The sequence below is a fragment of the Penicillium hispanicum genome, assembly GCF_028827665.1.
Source record: "Penicillium hispanicum strain IBT 35686 chromosome Unknown utg000006l_segment0_segment0, whole genome shotgun sequence".
Taxonomy (NCBI): Eukaryota; Fungi; Ascomycota; class Eurotiomycetes; order Eurotiales; family Aspergillaceae; genus Penicillium; species Penicillium hispanicum.
This window is the reverse complement of record NW_026623198.1, coordinates 3,300,725-3,313,711: the sequence shown is the minus strand read 5'-3', so window position 1 is coordinate 3,313,711 and position 12,987 is coordinate 3,300,725. Positions and strand designations below refer to the sequence as shown.

The following is a 12,987-nucleotide window of genomic DNA, read 5'->3' as shown; positions in this document are numbered from 1 at the left end:
CGCGGTCCATGAACACAGATTGGTTACGATTACGGTCTTCGAGTGATAATTCGATGCCACCAGATTTTTCAGTGGAAAGCAGCGGAAAATACACACCTCGAACTCCACGCCGTGGCATTGAAGGGCTGCGAATGCCCGGCTTTGTCGAGGCGACGAATGGAATCCCAGGGCACGTGCCCGACGCGTCGCGCGATGCCCGCTTTTCCCCCAAACTGGATAATCTGGACCTGCAAGGTGCCCTGCGAACTGCACTGGTCTCCAGCCTCGATCCCCCCTTGTTGTGTCTCTATTCTTATATTCTTCATGCTCGCATGCATCTCTAATTTTCCACCTTAGCTGGCCATGTATCTACCGCGGCAGCTCATCTCCCACCTATACCTCCAACTCCTCCGATCTCACCACCCGCTCTCCCCGCCGGTCCTGATCCTCGTCGCCCTCGAGCCGGACGCGCTGTGTGCGTGCCGGATTCTGACGGCTCTGCTAAAACGCGACTACATCCCCCACAAGATCCAGCCCGTGGCCGGATATGGCGACTTGGCGCGCGCGGGGGAGGAATTGGTCCGGCCCATGCAGACCACGAATGGCGGCAGCGGAGGTGTAGTGGTGTGTCTCGGTGTCGGCGGACTGGTCGACCTCACGGAAATCCTGGCTCTGAACAACCCAGAGGACGAGATGGAGGATATGGGTGGCGTTGAGATCTGGGTGTTTGACGCGCGCCGGCCGTGGAACCTGGGCAACGTCTTCGGCGGACAGGCCGATCTCGGTCAGGCAATGGCGGAAATCGATGTCAACGCGCGAAGGCGCGGTCGTGGGGTGGAAAAAGGGTGCATCACCCCTTCGTACGCGTCAAAAAGCGGCGGCATTATCGTGTTCGACGACGGGGACATCGAGGAGGAGCTCAGCAATGAACGGGAAGCATACTATGCACTCTTGGAAATGCCCGAGGTAGATGAGGATGACGCGAGTGACGATGGTTCAATTGATGACCGTGACGACGACGACGAGGCGCAGCCTGGTTCTAAGAAACGCAAGTCATGGTCGGGGCGTGAAGACGAAGACGAGTCAGATGCGGATGATGAGCCTCCTCGTCAACGAAAGCGCAGCAACTCGGTAGGCCCAGCCCGTGGTATTGATCCCAACAAGTACTTAACGTGTGTCGCAGGGCTCTTCATTAGTCTCGTCTCCCACTCGTCGGAGAGGGACTGCGATCAATTCGTCCAATTCCTCACGCTCCGCAACACCTACGTCGGATTCACCGTCACCTGCAGAACCCAAGCAGCCGTCCACGAAGTCTTTGAAACGACGTTTGGTTCGGCTCAAGAAGAAGCACGAAGGGATCCTCCAAACGTACTACTCTTCTGGAACATCCTACTCGGAGCCCATCTGTTCGCTAGTTTACTCTCTCGCATCAGAACTTGGTCGCGAAGACAATGACCTTCTGTGGCTCGCGATTGTCGGCGTGTCTAGTCTGGAACTCAGCGGCCGAACAATGACCGGCGTGGGCATTTCAAACACATCGGAATCGGGAGGATCTGCAGGCTGGGGTGGGCAACGTGGAGAGCATATTCGCCAGATCCTCCGGGATGAGGTTCACCGTCTCAACCCACCCGATCCTTTCGAGCGGGATCGAGATATCAGAGGAGAGATCAACGGGGTCATCCCAACCACTGCTCGGTCTCCTACTGACACATCAATTCGTCTCTCCCCAGAACCGCGTTTCTTGCTGGTGCGGCACTGGTCTCTGTACGAGAGCATGCTGCACAGTCCTTATTTGGCCCCGAGGCTTCACGTCTGGACGGAAAATGGTCGCAAACGACTTCACAAGCTTCTAGCCAAGATGGGCATCAGTCTTACCCAGTGTCACCAATACTACACGCATATGGACATGGAACTTAAACGGGTTCTACGAGGACGACTGCTCAAATATGCTCCCATGTATGGCCTGGACGGCCTCGTCCCTCCAGAACCGTCTGGGCAGGTCAGTTCTCGTGAAGGTTGGGGCTTTGTTCGTTGTTGGGGGTGGAAGGCTTGTCTTTCTGCGACTGATGTTGGTGTCATTCTGGGCGCGATGCTTGAAGTTGGACCCCACGAGACGTCTCCATCGTGGGACGTCAAACGTCTGCCACGGGCGCGAGGCTCAAACGACGATCTTGAGAACGGCGGCGGCTCTGGCGAGTCGGATCTGGCAAGTCTTCTACCGCGGTTCTGGAGTGCATACGATGCTCTCTCCCTGACGTCGGAGTCGCCTACTCTCCTGATGGAGGCATTGCCCTTGGCGCAGCATCTTCATCGTGCAATCCTCCGCACTGGAACGTCGCTGCTTTCTAAGCATCAAATCCGGCACCTTCGGGCATTTCGGATCGCGGTTGTCAAAGATGGGCCCGATGTGAAGCTGTTCACCAACCCAGGCGCTCTGACAAAGCTGGCTCTCTGGATCGCCGAGGCAATCCGGGTCCAGGAGCGCGAGCGAGGCGATTCGGTCAAGATTGGCAAGAAGCGGGCCGCTGGCACTCCCCTCGTTCTCGCCGGGCTTGACGAGGACCGTGATCTTTACGTAGTGGTTGGTACAGGTGGTGGGGGCGGCGTGATTGACTTTGCCGCCATGTCCAAGCGGCAGGAAGAGCGACGCAAGAAGAAGGAAGTCAAGGAGAAGAAGCAGAAGGAGCGAGAAGAGCGACGCGCCCAACGTGCCGCGGAGCGTGCCGAGCGAGAAGATGACGATGGTGAGGAAGACTCCGAGGAGTCCGAGTCCTCATCCGAGTCGGAATCCGAAGACGAAGAAGATCCCCACAGCAAGAAACACCTGTTGCGCAATCGATTTGGCATCGCCTTCCAGGAAGTGGTTCAAGAGACCAGTGCGCGCGTCCGCATCGACAGTTTCGACCACTGTGTCGTCGAGGTGCAAAAGGATGACCTCGGCGGCTTCCTGGAAGCACTCAGCTTCCGCAGCGTGGTGGGCTAATACGCTGATCTCACCAAACCACTCATTCACGCAGTCTACGACCTGACATCACTGTTTACGCGTTTCGAGGCATGGGAGGGAGGAGCTGGGATTCGGATGGCGAGGGAACGGGACTCTGGTGGAAGAGGGCTCTACGATCCATGACCGGTGCATGCATTTCTCTCCCCCGTTGCATTCACGTCTGTCGTCATGTTCATCCTTGCATCTTGCATCTGACGTCTCTGCACTGGGCCCTGGCGTTGTGTGGTGTTATTGTCTTTATCCATCTGCCGCTGTCATCTACATAGCTGTTTCGTAACCATATCCAACTTCCCCAATGAATCTATTTGCATCGGCCTTCTCTCCGACTTGGCCTCCCCGCATCCCCGCGCAATTTCCGATGACCGCGTCTTCCACGGGCTGCGATGTCTTTAATAGACTGTTGGTGACACCAATTGAACTGGGATTTCATTTATCAACATGTCCCAACCAAAGCAATATCCTCCTCTCCCACGCGAGGCCACCCTCGCCCAGCTACCTCCCGAATATCCCTCCGACGCCCAAGACCAAATCTCCCAGATCCTCGCCACATCTCCCATCAACCGTCTCGTGGTGCTCGATGATGATCCCACCGGCACCCAGACCTGCCATGACATCTCCGTATTGACCGTCTGGGACATCCCCACCTTGATCACCGAGTTCCAAACCGAGTCCCCCGGCTTCTTCATCCTCACCAACTCACGCGCGCTGCCACCCACCGACGCCGAGCGCCTCATCCGAACCATCTGCGAGAACGTCTCTGAAGCAGCCAGGTCCACTGGCAACAAAGTCGACGTCGTCCTCCGCGGCGACAGCACTCTCCGTGGCCACTTCCCGCTCGAGCCCGACGTCGCGCAATCCGTGCTCGGTCCCGCAGACGCCCTCGTCCTCGCTCCATTCTTCTTCCAGGGCGGCCGCTTCACCATCGACGACGTGCACTACGTCGCGGAAGGCGACAAACTCGTCCCCGCGGGCGCCACCCCGTTCGCGCAGGATGCCACCTTCGGCTACCAGAGCTCAAATCTGCGGGACTATGTGCTGGAGAAGGCCCCCGGCCGGTTCGCGGCCAGCCAGCTGTGCTCCGTGACCATCGACGAGATGCGCCGCGGCGGACCTCGCGCTGTCTGCGACACGCTCCTGGCCACGCCGGCTGGCGCCGTGGTGATCGTCAACGCGGCCGCGGAATCCGACATGCACGTCTTCGTGGCTGGCCTGTTACTAGGTGCGTTCAAGGATAGCGGCAAACAGTTTACGTGGGGGTGATACCGCATACTAATTCCATGAATCCATACAGCCGAGTCCCAGGGAAAACACTTCCTGTGCCGCACAGGCGCGGCCTTCGTCTCAACCAGGCTCGGCATCCGCTCCAAAGCCCCCATCACCGCGGCGCAGCTCCGTCTCCCCTCCCCGCGACAGACAGGCGGCCTCGTCCTCGCAGGCTCGTACGTGCCCAAGACCACTGCCCAGCTGAACGTCCTCACCGACCGCCGCGGCGCAGCGGGCAAACTCGCCGTCATCGAAATCCAAGTCGAGGATCTAATCGCGTCGCCCGAGACAGCAGCGCGGACTGTGGCAGATGTCGCCACGCGGGCGGAGTCTTGTCTCCGGGCTGGCGAGGACACGCTCGTCATGACGAGCCGGAAGCTCATCACGGGCGCGGACGAGCTGTCCTCGTTGAAGATTGGCTCGGTCGTTGCTGAGGCGCTGGTGGGGGTGCTGCTGCGCATCGAGGTGCGGCCGCGGTATATTATAGCCAAGGTACGTTGTGTTGATGGTCAACGGAGTCGTTTCCGGCGTTGATGCTAATGCTCTGGTAGGGCGGGATTACCTCGTCTGATGCGGCGACGAAGGGGTTGAATGTGAAACGGGCCACGATTGTCGGGCAGGCGGCGCCTGGTGTGCCGCTGTGGCGGTGCGAGGAGCCGACCTCGCGGCATCGCGGTGTGCCTTTCGTTGTGTTTCCTGGGAACGTGGGTGGCGAGGCGACGCTTTGTGAGCTGGTGGAAGGGTGGGCGTAGGCCTGGTGTATATACAAGTGTAGATGCGGTCGACGGGGTACGCAGATCTCAACGCTATGAATGATATACAGCGGGCGGCGCCCATCGTTGGCAGGCGTCGCATGGTATCTAGTAGTACAGGTACATCGAGGCATAACACGTAGACACATGGATTCGTTTCATATCATTCGAAGTCGCCGATTGCTCTCTATCCCCACCAGAAGCTGACGCTGATGCCGGCTCGTAGCCCGCGCACGTAGTGCCACCACCCAACGGGGATGTACAAACACTCGCCCTCATGCAGCACGGTCTCGACATATTCCGCCTGCATAAAGCCCGGCCAGAGTTCCTCCCAGTGCTCGGATTCCGCCGGTGAGAGTTCAATGGCGGCAACGTCCACCTTGGAGGTATTGGACATGTCGATGAGCTTCTTGGTAGGCTCCGTCTCCGATGACGGGGCCTGCGCATGCACGCCCTTCTCGCTGGACGCCACCCACTCCTGACCCCGCGGATGGATCTGCGCCGCCGGCGTATGCGGTGAGTAGAGGCGGATGTACTTGGTCCCCACCACCTGCACGAGGATGTTGTGGTAGGGATCGTGATGGAGCGGTGAGATGGTCCACGACGGACCGATCCAGGTATTGATGACCGGGTCGGCGGGCAGGCCCATGACGGAGCCAGCAGACGCATCTTCCTCTGCCCCAGGAGGCGACTCGGGCTCCGTGGACGGCGAGGCCGGATTGGCAGGTTGCGAGGCGGGCTGTTGCGCGGAGGTCTGGGGCTTCGCCGCGTCGCGCTCGCGCTGCTTGCTCAGATACACGGGCGTGCCTGGTTCCGGGCCTGGCGGGTCGATGTAGCAGAAATCCGGAACGCTGATGTCGTTGCGCAAGGCCGGGATCTGCGTGAGGAGGTCATGTTGTGCCATGTACCCCGTCTCTCCGGCGCCTTCGGCCGTAGTGGGATCGCCTGTGTCACTTGGGCTGAACTGGCCGGGCCAGATATACTTGTCGGCGAACTCTCTGAACTCCATGATCTTCTGTCCCCAGCCTTCGTCTGTGTATGATCGGCCCACCTCGACAGGGACCAGTCGGCGGCCATTGAATGTGCGCTTCCACCAGTAGTCGCGGGAGGTCCAAGGGCGCGTTGACAATGCAGGCCAGTGGTCTAGCGCACTTTGTATCACAAGGGGCGTGCGGACGTGCCGTATATGATCATCGATCGAGTCGAACGATGGCTCCGAAACGCGCGGGACGGGATACTCCAGGCGGGGCTCGGGCAAAGAATTCGGAGGGAAAAGAGGCGGCGAGAGCTTTCGGCGCTTCGAGGCAGGTTTAGGGGAGCTGGAGGTGTCATTGGTAGCCTCTGTTGCAGCTTGCAGCGCCGATAGCAGAGACTCGACGAGCGTCTCCCGCGACGGCGCGCCCGTCATAATCAAGGCTTTGTCGAGGACGTGGATGGCGTCCGGCAGCCAAGCAGCTTGTGCGCTGACTTGAACATCTGCGCTGGCATCTTTGACTTCGGCGATGAGTTTCTGCACGTCAAGCTTGTGATCCGCAGCTTGTTTCGCCTGCTGGCTGAGATCGCAGTTCCGAATGATGACGAGGCACGACTTCACGATCGACGCGTCCGTGTAGAGGCGGCGCCAGCAGGGCTGCACATCTTTGAAAGGGAAGACGCGTAGTTTCGCGTCGGCGAGCTCGAGGGCCTTGTCGGTGGTGTGGAAGAGGAGGTCTTGGAGCTGGTTGCTGCATTGGCGGATGGGGTCATCGGAGGTTGGCTTGGCGATGGCGGACAGGGCGTCGCCGACGACAGAGGCGAGGCTCATGGCTGCGTGCAGAGACAACTGATGTAAGACATCTGGAGTCCCGTGTGGTAGGATAGTTGGCGGAGAGGAGCCTTGACTTGGTGTCGTCACTTCTGAAAATTGTGCGGTGGTGGGTGACAACTACAAGTGAAGTTTTGCCCGCTCAAGTGCTTTCCACCTTTGCAATTTTCCACTGATGGATTCCAACGAGAATTTATCGATCTAAGCTCGGAGCTATATAGGCTTAATATTCCATTCTAAACACTCTATCGATGTCACCGTGTTTCATTTCCCTCGTTTTCTAACGAATTCATGGAAATACGCTTCTGCCCAGGTGGGGCTTTGTTTGAATATATCGATGACGGCGAACTGTTTTGATTGTTTCACATCTTCTACACGCCGAAACCTCCCAGTGTTAAACTGTGGCAGGGGATAGGGGATGATGATAGACAGGAGAGTGTGCTTGGCCAAAAAGAGAAGAATTAGGTGAGTTAATTAAATAAACAGAATATAAGGATTGACTAAAGAACTGGAAATCATCAAGTCTGCTAGGAATTCTGGTTCAATTTATGCTGTACCTACGAGCCAGTGCCCGATATGAATCACATGAGGTATATACCCATCCATGGATATATGCACGCAGAAATGAGTATATGGAAAACTGTGTTAATAGCTATAGATTATAATTAGTTAAGCGTACGCCCCTTAAATTGGCAGATTGGGCGGGATGGCAATATAGACATCTCCTTGATTCCAATTGGTCGGGTTCCCTCCTATCCTGACCTGAAGTTGGCGCATAAACATCGGAAATCATCACATCCAACGAAATCTCCATGGACGAGTGGTATAAGCCTCCAACGATAGAGAGCCATCTAGAGGCTCATGTGCCTCGACCCGGCCCCATTTTTGACCGGGAGTGGGATTGGCCTTTCTGGAAATTCGGCTACGATGACCCCAACGTTCTCTTCACCACCCTGCACGCGGAATTCAACTCGGTCAAGTACGACGAATGAAAACCCGGTACGTGAAGCGGCTGGTTCTCGAGGCTCGGTAGGTACGTGGGAAAGAAAACAACATTAAGGAATTTATGACCGAATGATAGTTTGAGAGCACCGAGGTGGTGAGAAAGCTTCCTCATATCCTCCAGGGAGAAGATATAGGGACACCGAACTCTCTATCTACCCAAAATATGCTACACCAGCCCGCTTGATTGCACCGGAAAGAACTACTGGAGGCACTTGGTGCGCCAAGCCACACGGTAGAAATGAGCATCCAATTTAACCTCTGCGGTCTCATGGTCGTCACTGTTACTACCGTGACCACCGCCCAGCTCTGTGGCTGCCGCTTCTTCTTCAAAGCCCGGGTATCAAAACACCCAGATCAGTCAGCCTATACTGTTTTTATGTCACCTTGACTGGCTAGGCGGTCAAAGTATTTCCCGGGTAGATGATTGGACGTAGCCTATGGAATTTTGATGTATCAAAAAAAAATGCTTTGACAAAAGAAGCATATTCTTCGAGCTTCGGAGGCGCTACCTTGGAGTAAGAGAAGAAGCCAATTTCATATCTTATATAGCTCCAGGACGCCATCTATTATCGCTTCTAGGGTGTTAGGCGGCTGTATGATAACTCATACGCTAAGGCAGAATTGCCGATAGGAGAAGCGCCTTGATCTAAGGTTGGATTATATTCCTCTTCCTTATTAGAGTATAAGGGAGACAAAGATGGGTGTGGTAAGATGTTTCTATTTCTATTTCCTATTGAGTTTAGCTCCTTGGTAAGGTCCTATCGCAATATTAAGTAAATATATAGTACAACTATAAATGTTTGGTCGGAAGACGGGAGGAATGAGCTAAACTGCCAAGGAATGGATGCCAGCAGTCTTAGGTAGAAAGGAGGAAACAGGAAAACCGGCGCAGGAATCAACACCCAGCATAGGATTGATAATCTATATGAAAGTGCTTTGACAAGATAGGCAAAACAGTTAACTTGCAAATCCCAGTCCCAATACTGGATCTCTCAGTATTCGACCCACACAAGGAGTATTCAATAAGCGTATATCTTCAGCTCGAAATCGAGTTCTACTTCTAATTCATGTGGATGCCTGAAGGCGCGCCTTCACCCCTCAGGCAGACCATCGTCCACGCTGTAAATAACTTTCTCTCTTTGTCGCTCTTCTCTCACTCTCTCATCTTCTTCTCCTGCCATCCCTCCCTCTCCCTCTCTAAAGCAACCGACAGCCTCCACCATACCATGGTCCACATTTTGAAAAGGGGCCAGCACAAGAGGACATATGGCACACTCGAGTCAATGCACTCAGGCTGTCTTACAATTCCCATATGTATCAAGCCTTCTTTTTGCTTTTGGGTACCGAAGCATTGCTTTTCTAACTGGTATATCTGCCGATCATATACAAGCAACCAAGAGACCGTTATTTGAATATCTTTCTGCATGGACCGTAACACAAGCTCAACAAGGACGACCAACATGCTTGTTGCAACCGAGTGAGGCAGGTGAATCCACAATGCAGCTAATGGCTCCAGCACCACTACCTCTAGGGAGCCAATATACCTAGTTGCGTCTAGTGCCAACAGCGCTCAATGAGAGCAGCCAGCGTCTTCCCGCACCTTGCCACTCTTCCCGTTCAATCCCTGCCACCATAGATTTGGAATCCTGCTCATAATCCCGCCTATTCGTGTTAGCCCTATGAGACTGCCCCTGTCGAGGCTGCATGGTGCCGTCGCGGCTGCTGGATCGACGAGTCGAGCACCCGGTCGACCAATGACCCGCGCCGGAGTCTATTTGTTCAGAGAGACTTCGCATCCTTGTTTCCGACCACTGTTGTCAGGTACATATATGTATGTACATACATAAGTACCAACGTTGATTGCGTCGAGTGCGGGCACTCCTTCGCTCGCTACGCATGCAGCCCTTGACGTCGGAGGCGTCCGATCTCCATTTCGCTTGCTGTCATGCTTGCATTGAGGCTCGGCCCCACGCCGTGGATACTTGGACATACACAAGTACTGACAGACCAAGGTACCAAGGTACCTCCTGTGTACCGCCACCGGAGTAAACGCGAGACAGCGTCGCCGATGCCGTGCCTGGGGCGATTAGGTTCGATGGTGGCGGGATATCGCAGGGACGAGCCGCGACCCAGGAGGGCAGGCAAGACTCGGCTCCGTCGATACCCGATTGGCGAGTGTACTTTTGCTAGATCGCTTCGCGCGCGGCGACCCCTCGCAGAACTGCGGCGGTGGCCAATCGGAGGCTGCACGGGGGTGTTCTTATTTGCCGGGATGCATGGGCCAGACCGTCGTCGAATCTTGGGTGATGACTTCGAGATTGATCTGTTGAGGGGACGCAGATGGTGGGGATGAGTGGGGATCACTGATGGGAGCTGATCCGGTGCAGATGAAGGCGAATTGCCGATCGATGGGCGGGTCAGTAGGATTCGGATTGGGTGTGATGATCAGATTGGGGAAGAGAGATTGAGAACCTCGTCCGCAGAGGTCGACGCATCTCCAGGGTTCCTCTGTGTGTGTCCGGGCACTACGAGTTGTCTGCTTCCAATCTTGAATGGCAACCGACATGATCGTACGATCTACGCAGAGATCGGAATGCCTCGAAGGGGGAGGATTCAAAGAATATGTCTATTCTGGCAGGGTTTCAAGTACCGACGCAGGATGGACTACGGCGAGTGAGGATAGACACGGCGAGCAAATGGAGCCGCAGTTCCTTCTCGGATGAATTCTGGGTGATGTGCACCAAGCTTCAGCAAGCAATACCAAGACCCGGGTGAGGGTGTGAGGAGTCAACAGCTCATGAACCGTGTCGAGGATTTGAAATCCCTGATCCGAAAGGGCATCGAGACGGTGCAACCACTCGGCCGTCCAAGCGGCGATAATCGAGATGGACTGTCACATCGGTGGCGTGCATGTCAGAGTCGATCCCATCTTCAGCCTGCATCCTGGGATACATCCAAAAGTACAGTCTGGGGGTGGAGGTACTTCTGCGCGGGCGATTGGATTCCAATAGTTCGATCAACTGGACTATGTGAGTGATATGCTGGGACCTGACTTGAGAGGGGTGGTGTCAACGCATGCACTGGATGATGTGCGCATGTACCGATGGTCCCATTCTGATGATCAAGACACTTATCCAATGGATTCTATTCGATGGCGCTCGGTCGAAGCATTTCCTTCAATAGATCGCAACAGCTTGAGCCATCACTGATCTCCAAGTTCAGGACGAAACACTATCAAGGTTGCCGATCAGACCGCTTTGGGAGGGTGGACCCAATGATGGCTTGTCAATGTTCAGCTATACCGGAGGAATCCGTCGGCAACTTCGGCACCTCGATATCTTGATCTCAGTCGACGGCCTTGTCCGACGCCAACAGTGGACGACACACCCCACGCCCAGCGTCACCGAGCAGGGAATATTCGCCTTTTCAGGACAAAGCAGCCTCACGAGGGAATCCCTTGGCCCCCGGCGCGGGACAGACGTACGATGAGTAAACTGCACCCATCGCGATCAGAGAGGGAGCAAGTCTGTGTATATGCAGGGGCGATTGGATCCATCAGCTGAACCGCAAGATCAACGAACATCTTTTCCGTCTTGGGGGCGTGGGATGCTGTCACTGTCACTTCTGTCACTTCCCCCCGCGCCGCAGAAGGATCGAGTTTCGAAAATAGCGCAGCCAAAGTACGCGATGGGGCGCGAAAGTACCGTCGTTCGACAGGGACTCAGATATCACGTAGGAAGGTGTCGGGAGCACGGAGGCGGCGATCCGCCGACGAGAAGCCAAGAAAACAAAAGTCCACCGACCACCGCAGCTGAACGGCCGATCCTTCGGCGCCACACCCTCGAGGCGCAAGATGATTCCCCGAAAGCAGGAATGTGGCGAGGGCACTCACATGATCGAAGGCCGATTCAATAGTCGGGACTTGGGTATTTAGTGCTCATGGATTGCAGCCACTCACAGCACGCCCGGGGCTTCTTACCCGCCACCGCGGCACCGGATCCTGCATTCCGATGGGGCGTTTGGTGGATTCCCGTTGGTTCGGGGAGACTTGCGAGATGAAACGGGAACACGGAGTGTCGAGACTTACCTGTATAGGTCTAAGACGAGAAGAAGCATCGTGGGCCTCGGCGGGCATTGATTGGTGCGCGGATCGCGGGTTTGGTTTCCGACGTATTCTTGATCCGTGGTACAGCCGCAGCTAGTGGTGGTAGGAACCATGGGTGTATACAGGTACCTACGGAGTATGAAGATTGGAGCTGAGATAGTCCACTATGGATCGACATGCGTCCCTTGCCAAAGTACGCGGCTGTCCAGGAAGCTCCAGGAATCACCCAGCATCAACACGGCTGTTCCAAGCGTGGCGCCTGGTACTCTCCAGAAGAAAAGATCTTTTCAATCCACTCAGCCTCTCGACTGACAACTTCATGACCAGGCAACACGTATCTTCCCGGTCTCGATCACAACCATGCCACCAAGGGCGCTCGAGCAGCACCTTGCGCAACCACACTGCGGCAAGGACGAGAATAAGCAACCCGATAGACTTCGACGTCGCGATCGATCGGGAAGAGCGGGAAGTTACGTCGCGCCCAGAGAACAGATCGCAAAGGGACGTATGATTGGCCCCACAGACTGGGACAACGTCTAGTCCATCCCTCTTAGTCTGGGCCCCGAATTGAGCTGTCGCGATCGAGAGCGAGGTGTGCTTTCCCTGGTTCCCCTGGATCTCCCGATTGGCCTGAAAACCTAGGAATGGAAATGGCTTGCGGTCGACCTCCTGCATACTTCGTGGGAGGGAATTGTACACGGCCTCAGTTCCGCACAATCTCGGGGAGGATGCATACACGCCGTGGACCCTTGATAACATGATTTCTCTCCTTTTTTCGTCTCCCCGGATGATGGTGTCACCGTGCTGGAATGGGGGCCCGTTCTGACGGTACAGTCGGCACCCCGAGAAAGTGATCCCAGAACCCACCTGCTATGTACCAACATAGCCGGGAAACGAACCTAGGGGAAATGAACCAACGACTGGACACACTCCCCAAGCCGTACATCTATGGGCGATTGAGACCCCGGATATCATTTCCGGTCTCCCCTGGACGCCAAATCGTGCCGGGCGGTACACCAGTATACTTCACGTCCTGCCCCATGCAACTGTCAAGCCCGACAACCAGCGAGGCTTA

General features: G+C 55.8%; 3 protein-coding genes across 3 annotated transcripts; 2 read left to right on the top strand and 1 right to left on the bottom strand.

The window, feature by feature from the left end:
- Positions 1-342: 342 nt before the first annotated feature.
- On the top strand, positions 343-2,962 carry N7459_007580 (cell division control 45 family protein; the record flags this gene model as incomplete). Its single annotated transcript, XM_056946748.1, has 2 exons — positions 343-1,110; positions 1,163-2,962. The coding sequence occupies 2 exons, from the start codon at positions 343-345 to the stop codon at positions 2,960-2,962; spliced, it is 2,568 nt and encodes an 855-aa protein (XP_056798747.1).
- A 459-nt stretch (positions 2,963-3,421) lies between these two features.
- Positions 3,422-4,998, top strand: N7459_007579 (uncharacterized protein; the record flags this gene model as incomplete). Its single annotated transcript, XM_056946747.1, has 3 exons — positions 3,422-4,202; positions 4,275-4,738; positions 4,798-4,998. The coding sequence occupies 3 exons, from the start codon at positions 3,422-3,424 to the stop codon at positions 4,996-4,998; spliced, it is 1,446 nt and encodes a 481-aa protein (XP_056798746.1).
- A 187-nt stretch (positions 4,999-5,185) lies between these two features.
- N7459_007578 (putative JmjC domain protein) lies at positions 5,186-6,802 on the bottom strand (the record flags this gene model as incomplete). The annotated part of the gene is made up of 1 exon (XM_056946746.1): positions 5,186-6,802. The coding sequence occupies one exon, from the start codon at positions 6,800-6,802 to the stop codon at positions 5,186-5,188; it is 1,617 nt and encodes a 538-aa protein (XP_056798745.1).
- Positions 6,803-12,987: the final 6,185 nt, after the last annotated feature.